Raw genomic sequence first — 7,637 nt, forward strand, 5'->3', positions numbered from 1 at the left:
CTGTGTAATCACCTGACCAAGACAGACTGCATGAATCTACAGCCTGGGCTAGAAAAAAATCAGCCCGAGCCTTGCTTCTTCATACCATTCTGTATATTTTTCTGTAATTTTTTGTATATAAACCTACATTTACAAAAATGGAAAAAATCAACATCTATAGAAAACTGTTTTTGTTCCTCCGAGTTGCATATTTTATGCTGGAACATCTTCCCACTTTTGAGGTCTGAAGGTTGGTAACTAGGTCATGGGTGTGGTTTATTTGTATAAACAACAATAAACATCAGCCCTACAAAACACTACTGATTAAATACAGTGCTGCCAGGTGAGTGGTTTTCCTGCAGACCTTGAACGGGTTGATTTTTTTTTTCTGAGAGTTGTCAGTTTTCCATACATTAGATTAATTATGACCAGCTACCAAAAGACAGACCAAGTTGTTCAAACTAGTAGACCATATATTTCTTATTTGTATTATCTTATTTCATTAAATATTATTATAATATTGTTACAATATATATATTATTATTTCTTATTTTTAATTTAGTATTTAAATGCACAGTCTATAGAGGAGTAGGCCAGGCTTTCATTTCACTGCAAGCTATATACTGTATATAACTGTGTATGTGACAAATAAAACCTTGAATCTACCAGTTGTGTACCAGCTTCCGTATCACTTGACTAAATTGATCAATAAATGGTTTAGAATTTCTAAATGCTGTACACATTCATTCTTCTTTATTAGCCACTTTATCCTGCTCAGGGTTGGAGTGGATCCGGAGCCTATCTCAGGAATACACAACATGAGGCAGGAATACACCCTGGATGGAACACCAGTCCATCACTGGGCACCACGCACATGCATTCATACACAGGATCAACTTAGTCCACCTACTGGCATGTTTTTAAGAAGTGAAAGGAAACCACAGAACCCAGAGGAAACCCAAAGAGGAAACCCAAAGAGTCACAAGGGAGAACATGGGAAACTCCATGCAGATTGTAATCTGAGCTCAGTATCAAACCAGGGATCCTGGAGATGTTACCCACTGCACCACTGTGCCCCCAAATTGCCTTACACTTGCATCGTTTTCTCCCCGTGTCCGTTGGATGTCTATTGGGCTTCCTCCAGGTTCTCTGGTTTCCTCCCCCCAAAAACATACCAGTCAGTGGATTGCCTTGCTAAATTTCGGCTTGGCATGAATGAGTGTGTGAACGTGTGTGTGCATAATGCCCTGTGATGGACAGGCATCCTACCCGGGGTGTATTCTCACCTTATGCCTAATGTTCCCAAGATCAGCACCAGCTCCGCCTCAACCCTAACCAGGATAAAGCAGTTACTGAAGATGAAATCTTTGTATTTAAGGACATGTCATGTTTGTGACAATGTCCATTGTTAAAAGCACTATACAAATAAAATTGAATTGAATTGAGTCTAATGAGACTCTAAATGAGTGCTTTATTCAAGGCAAATGTACTTGGTGAAGTAGGTACTCCAAGACTATAAGTTACATACATTTCTTACATAAATATTATATTTTTTAATTAACTAGAACCCATTTCTTAAACCAAAGTGGTAATATGGGGTGTTCAAAAACTTGACTGGCAGTGTACATTGTATATATAATTTCACACTGATTTACATGTAGTAAACTGCATACATCACATTATTACATACATCATGCTACAAGTTGTCCTTAAAAGTTTAACAGCACTATGGTAAATACATACATTAGGAAGACCAGAATGGCAAAGCCACTGAAGCAAAAACCACTGAAGAACACAAAATAAACTGCTGAAGAAAACATCTCAGAGTGTGTACAAAGATGCAGAAGTATATTTTAGCATTGCACTCTTGTTCCTCACTATTTCAAAGAAATTGTTTGACAGGAAATACGATTACAGAAGGAGATCACAAGCAAACATATCTTAAAATACTAATAGGAACAAGAAAGAGATGTTCTGTAACTGAAGTGCTATAACACCACTCCTGAAGAGATTGTATAGACAGCATTTCTATTTACATTGTTACTTGTTGTCTCTGATTCAGTTCTGTTGTCTCTTTCCTGTTGACCTGTTACTATTTTCAGAGATCCTTGGAATGCTTTCTTAAAACTGTATGAGCCAAAGAAATAGATAAGGGGGTCCAAGCAACAGTTGATTCCTGCTATGACATAGGATGCGTAGTACGCTTTTTCCGCTTGTAACAGAAGCTGACAGTGTCCAGGGTGGTACATTTTAATGACAACCCCGACAGTCCGTGTAACATTGAGAGGGAAGAAGCAGAGTCCAAAGATGACCAAACATATTCCTATCATCCTTAGTGACTTTGTCTTGATTGAATGCCCTTGTAGCGAGTTGACGTTTACCTGTGTTACCGATCGAGCCAGACAGCTGTAGCAGACCACAGTCACACTGAAAGGCACAAGAAAGCCAAAAACAAAGAGTACAAAGTTGATAATGTAGTACACACTGGTAAGTGTGTTTTGATGTATGGAAAGGCATTGTTTGTGCCCGTCTTCGTTGGTAACAGGCAGCAGAATGCCGTATACTATGGCGCCGACTAACAAAAAACACCACACTCCAAAACACAGCTTCTTCACAAAGGCTTTCCGTTTCATCGGCAATGATCGTTTGAAGTGGACCACAACCACGTAGCGATGAATGCTGATGAGGGTGAGGAATATAATACTGCCGTAGAAGTGAGCACTGACTAAGGCTATCTTCAGCTCGCACAGAAAGGGGCCAAACTCCCAGTTGTTCCCGTTGACAAAGTAGACTGCCATTAGCGGGGTGGCAGGAGAGGCGAGTGCATCACTTATTGCCAAGTTGAACTGCAAAACTGTGCCAGCATTCCATTTGGACATCCGGAAGATGAAGACCCAGAGGCTGAAGCCATTAAGAAGAAATCCCATCATGTAGACCAGGCAGAGGGCGACTGTTAGGCTGATGTGCTGGGCTTCTGGAGGGCACGTCTCATTGTTGTTGTTCATCTTTGAGGGACTGAGGAAAAAATGTAAAATGCGTATGCATGTGGTGAAGTACAGCAACTGTGAAAAAGGATGCAAAAAAAAAGAGGAAGAAAAACAAGGGCAGTTCTTCTGTTTTTTTCTTTTGTGAGGAACAGATAAGCTGAAATGGTATTGCATCAATTCACATCAAGAACATTAAATTCTGTTGAATGTTGCTAAAATCTTTACATCAGCAGGATCCAAGAAGCAGAGTCAGGGTGGCTTAATTTTATAAAGAATTATTACAGAGGTGAAAATCACAACCCACCATTTTATATTTAGCATTGAGTTATACAGTCACATCACAGCTGAATGGGTATAATCCAAACCTCAGTAACTCAAAAACAAGTTGGTTTATACTGCAAATAATGTCCACATTGGACCTAATGTGTTCTGTGAGTGGAAAATTAAAAAAATATATAAAATAAAAAAGCTCTATGGCTCCAATAAATAGCCGAGACACATTTACAGTGGACAAATAAGACAGGGCCACCTCAAGAGATATACATTATCTTTTGATTATCGTGTTCAAGTGAAAAATGGATATCATTTACAATCACTTCAGCTGTTCACACTTTGACTCATTGAAGGTTGCAACCCACAAATGCATGAATAAAACTTCCTTTATTTGTTATGCAGTTTCATTTCAGTTCTAAAAGCATTTCAAGGAAGTATTTTGAAAATAAGCATTTGATATAGCAACACTATGAGCTATATAATGAGCTCTTGAATGCATCAATGACATAAATAGTTACATTACAATAGCATCAAAATACTAAATTGTTAACTGTTTTAATTATAGAATGTCAAGCTACAGTGGGAGTCAAGCTAATAACTCAGTTTGAGCAGGAAGGCCTTCAGTGTCCCATTAGCAGAATATGGCAGAAATATATTCATGTATTTTTCTATATATAATACACAATACTTTACAAATACTTTACAAATACAATACAAATGTATATCAAATTAAAATATACAAAATACCACAATTAAACAATACAGTAATTATTAAAATATACTTTGTCAAAGGGATGTGAAATCAGTGCCACGTCAGGAAAAAAGGGTCACGTTAGCATCCCGGTGAATGACAGCTAATGATAGGTATTCTTCACATACCACAGTGATGGCCTGCACTACATCATGAAGGGTCAGTTATTTGTACTGTCTCTTTGGTTTCAAGTATTTCTGCTCTACAAATGAGAACCTGCTGTTATAGTTTCTGCTCTTCCTCCTTACAGAATAATAGCAGCTTCATCTGTTAGCTAGCACCTGGCTTTTCAAGTGAAAAGTAAAATACTTTTTTTAAGGGAAAAACTGTCACTGGATGTGGCCCTCAAAGCTATGTCTTTATACTTTCAGTATGTGTCTTTCACCTAGGAGAGTGAATGCAATGAACTACAGAGTGTTCCAAAAGTCTCCATACATAGGGGATTACATTCGCCAGCACCACGTCGGTTGTGCATTCGTCAGTGGATGTTCATGGACGTTCAACTTCTCGGTTTGTCCGCAACACTTCCAGTCTTTTCGAATTTGTTAATAAGTTTGGTAACAGTGTCGTGTGTGATACGCTTGCCATGTTTCCTGTTAAAGTCCATCGCAACCTTGCGACAGCTTCCCGATCCAGCCATGAGAATGATTTCAATTTCTTCTTTTGTCAAAGGTATTCTTAAAGGCTATCTGAAAAAAAAAACAAAAACATATACATATATATATATATATATAAACTAAGTATGAAAAATTTTCGAAGACATTTTGCTAAAAAGTGTTCAGTTCTATTTTCTATGTATGGAGACTTTTGGGACACACTGTATTAAACCAACATAATTAGACTGTAAACCAGAAGCTTCATTTAATATTTCTAAAACATGCATAGAAGAATCATAAATGTTAAAGTATGATCTATTGCTAGAAATTTGAATGAATGTTTCATAAAAGTCCATATGCACAAAAATAATCCTAAATCTTCCCTACCTGTGGCCTATTTATTCGTCATAAATCATCTTAACGTCATGGGCACTTGACCGAGCTCAGGAAAAACAATTTCTTGACTTTCTTTTGACCTTTCTGTCTGACAGTCTTGGTCCACCTTCCTTTCTTTGTCTGCTATTGTTTCTTTCTATCTGTCTTTGTCCTTCATTTATCCTTTCCTTCTGTCTTTCCTTCTGTTTTTGTCATTCTTTCACTGTCTTTCTGCCTCTCTATCTTTGTTCCTGTCCTTCTGTCTTTTACATTGGGAATTTCTTATATTTATTCAGTCACTCTTGCTTCTGTAACACTGGTTTGTCTGAAAGTCCCCTGAGAAGTGAGAGTGCACTAGCATACTGGTGCATGGGCACAAAAAAAATTCACTTTGTGTAAACATGTGAACAATTCCTCATCACTTAGAGGGTTTATAAATCCCATTTCTCACTTTTAATATAAGAACAAATCCATGAAATTTCAAGTTCAAACCTGATTTTATGAACATTTTAGAAATGGTGCCCCATGGTTGTACATTAAGCCTTAAAGGTACACTCCCACATGAAAGATGTGTATCAAAGGTACTAAAGCAGTAGTAAGTCTCACCTGAGTGACAAGTCCCCTTTTTTTGAGTGTTCCATCTAGCATGCATAATCAAGTACAGGAATTATAAGGGAGTGATGGACATATTTCCCTTCTGAATCGTCCTAAGAGTGGGATTGACATGTGTGGTCAGAGCGCTGTCATGCTCAATATCCTCACGAGCTGTTTGGAATCTGACTCCTATTTTCCTCAGTGAGCTGCGGAAGGCTGTCTTAAAGTTCTGTGAGGCAAAGCAGTAGATCAGCGGATCAAGACAGCAGTTGGCTGAAGACAGGATCCAGGAGACATAGTATGATGTTTCAATTTGCAAAAGCAGACAGCGGTGTGTGGGGTAGAATTTCTTGACCACCACGATAATAGTACGAATCACATTCACGGGTGTGAAACACAATCCGAAAATCAGCAAACAAACAGCCACCATTTTGAGTGACTTACTCTTCATGAGCTTGCCTTTCTGATGGCAGATGTTGATGCCAGACATGGATCTTACCAAGCGGCTGTAGCAAACCAGTGATATTGTGAAGGGGATCAGGAATCCGGGTAAGAGTAGAGTGAAGTTAGTAAAAAAATACACCTCGATGTATGTTTCCTGGTGGATGCTGAGACACAGCGTGCGATTCCCCTCTGTGCTTGTGTCCAGAACCAGACTACACACCACTCCTTTAATCAGCACGACAGCCCAAACTCCTACGCAAAGTTTCTTCACAAAGTCCTTTTGTTTCATGCGGAATTCCTGACTGTGGTAGACCACAGATATGTAACGGTGGATGCTTATGAGAGTAAGAAAGAAGATACTACCATAAAAGTGGGTGACCAACAGGATGATCTTGAGCCGACACATCAGACTTCCAAAAGGCCATTGTCCCAGGGCAAAGTAAACTGTTAAAAAGGGTGCTAGAGGACATAACATGAGATCGCTGACGGCCAGGTGGAACTGGAGAACTGTTCCAGACTTCCACTCAGGAGTGCGGTACTTGAAGACCCACATGCTGAAGATGTTCAGGAGAAGCCCAAGCCCGAGGACCAGGCAAATCAGCACAGAGATGGGGGCAGGCTGCGACTCGACTGAACATGCTGTGGTTGCGTCAGAGGAGGAACCATTTGCGTAATTCATCTAGAGAGCAAAATTGAGGAAAAAACAAACAAAAAAACAAACAAACAAAAAATGCTATGCTCTTAATTTACGCATTCACATACATTTGGGTATATATTTATTTCAGATTACTTGCAGTGTGTATTTGTCTACAAAAGCTTAATACAATTATATAATTGCTATAAATAAAATAGAATTTTTGAGTTACTTACATTCTCACAGGGCTTTGAAGACGAATGACAGTAGTGAGCCAGTTCACAGTGCTCTATAATCAAACTTACCTCAACCTTTGTGAGACTTTGTGTGACTTCCTGTCTGCTTTCATATTCATAAATAGCTTCCAGAGGATGTTCTAAAGAAGTAAAGCTGTCAGAAGAAGCATCAAGCTGTGAACATTAAACATTTTTTTTTTACCATGCCCACACAGCTATATATATATATATATATATATATATATATATATATATATATATATATATATATATATATATGAGAAGAAAGAACTGTTCTTCAGTTCTTTCTTCTCAGTGTGCCCTTGGCCTCCTTACCCTGTCTGTAACCTGAAATGTTTGAAACCAGGTATCTAAAAAGTGCTCAGCATTTTTCACTATGATGGCATCAGGCTGCTGAAACCTGTCAGACCATGTACTGTCCTGTGATATTTATACAGCCCCTATCCTACTCTTCTTATTACACTCAGTTTTCAGTTTATTATGTTCCCATACAATATCTTCTATGTTGAGAATGGTCTGAATAAGACCTACTGAGGTCATTTTCCACTAAAGTACAGGGTTTTCAGTTTTTCAGACAGGAAGCAGACGTGCCAAAGCCAGTTATTGTATACCTACATAATATGTAGATTATACTTAGGTTGCTAATAAATGTAAAAATGAGCTAAGCAGGTATCAGTACATTTAACAGCAGCAATGATAACACAATAAATACATAGATTAAATGTACTGATATCTTGTTAGCTCATT

At 38.3% G+C, this 7,637-nt stretch overlaps 2 protein-coding genes across 2 annotated transcripts; both read right to left on the reverse strand.

Annotated features, from left to right (window-relative positions):
• Positions 1 to 1,428: 1,428 nt before the first annotated feature.
• On the reverse strand, positions 1,429 to 3,140 carry LOC113537144 (P2Y purinoceptor 4-like). Its single transcript, XM_026931483.3, has one exon. The coding sequence runs from the start codon at positions 3,138 to 3,140 to the stop codon at positions 1,968 to 1,970; it is 1,173 nt and encodes a 390-aa protein (XP_026787284.2). The 3' UTR covers positions 1,429 to 1,967.
• Positions 3,141 to 3,607: 467 nt separating this feature from the next.
• Positions 3,608 to 7,027, reverse strand: LOC113537139 (lysophosphatidic acid receptor 6). The gene is made up of 2 exons (XM_053228745.1): positions 5,568 to 7,027; positions 3,608 to 4,679 (listed from the first exon to the last, which is right to left on the reverse strand). The coding sequence occupies exon 1, from the start codon at positions 6,676 to 6,678 to the stop codon at positions 5,629 to 5,631; it is 1,050 nt and encodes a 349-aa protein (XP_053084720.1). The 5' UTR covers positions 6,679 to 7,027; the 3' UTR covers positions 3,608 to 4,679; positions 5,568 to 5,628.
• Between the last annotated feature and the right edge of the window lie 610 nt (positions 7,028 to 7,637).

This window comes from Pangasianodon hypophthalmus, chromosome 24, assembly GCF_027358585.1.
Source record: "Pangasianodon hypophthalmus isolate fPanHyp1 chromosome 24, fPanHyp1.pri, whole genome shotgun sequence".
Taxonomy (NCBI): domain Eukaryota; kingdom Metazoa; phylum Chordata; class Actinopteri; order Siluriformes; family Pangasiidae; genus Pangasianodon; species Pangasianodon hypophthalmus.

Coding starts and splice junctions, on each gene's coding strand:
- LOC113537144 (XM_026931483.3), bottom strand. CDS start 3,140: ATGCAATACCATTTCAGCTTATCTGTTCCTCACAAAAGAAAAAAACAG.
- LOC113537139 (XM_053228745.1), bottom strand. CDS start 6,678: ATGAATTACGCAAATGGTTCCTCCTCTGACGCAACCACAGCATGTTCA.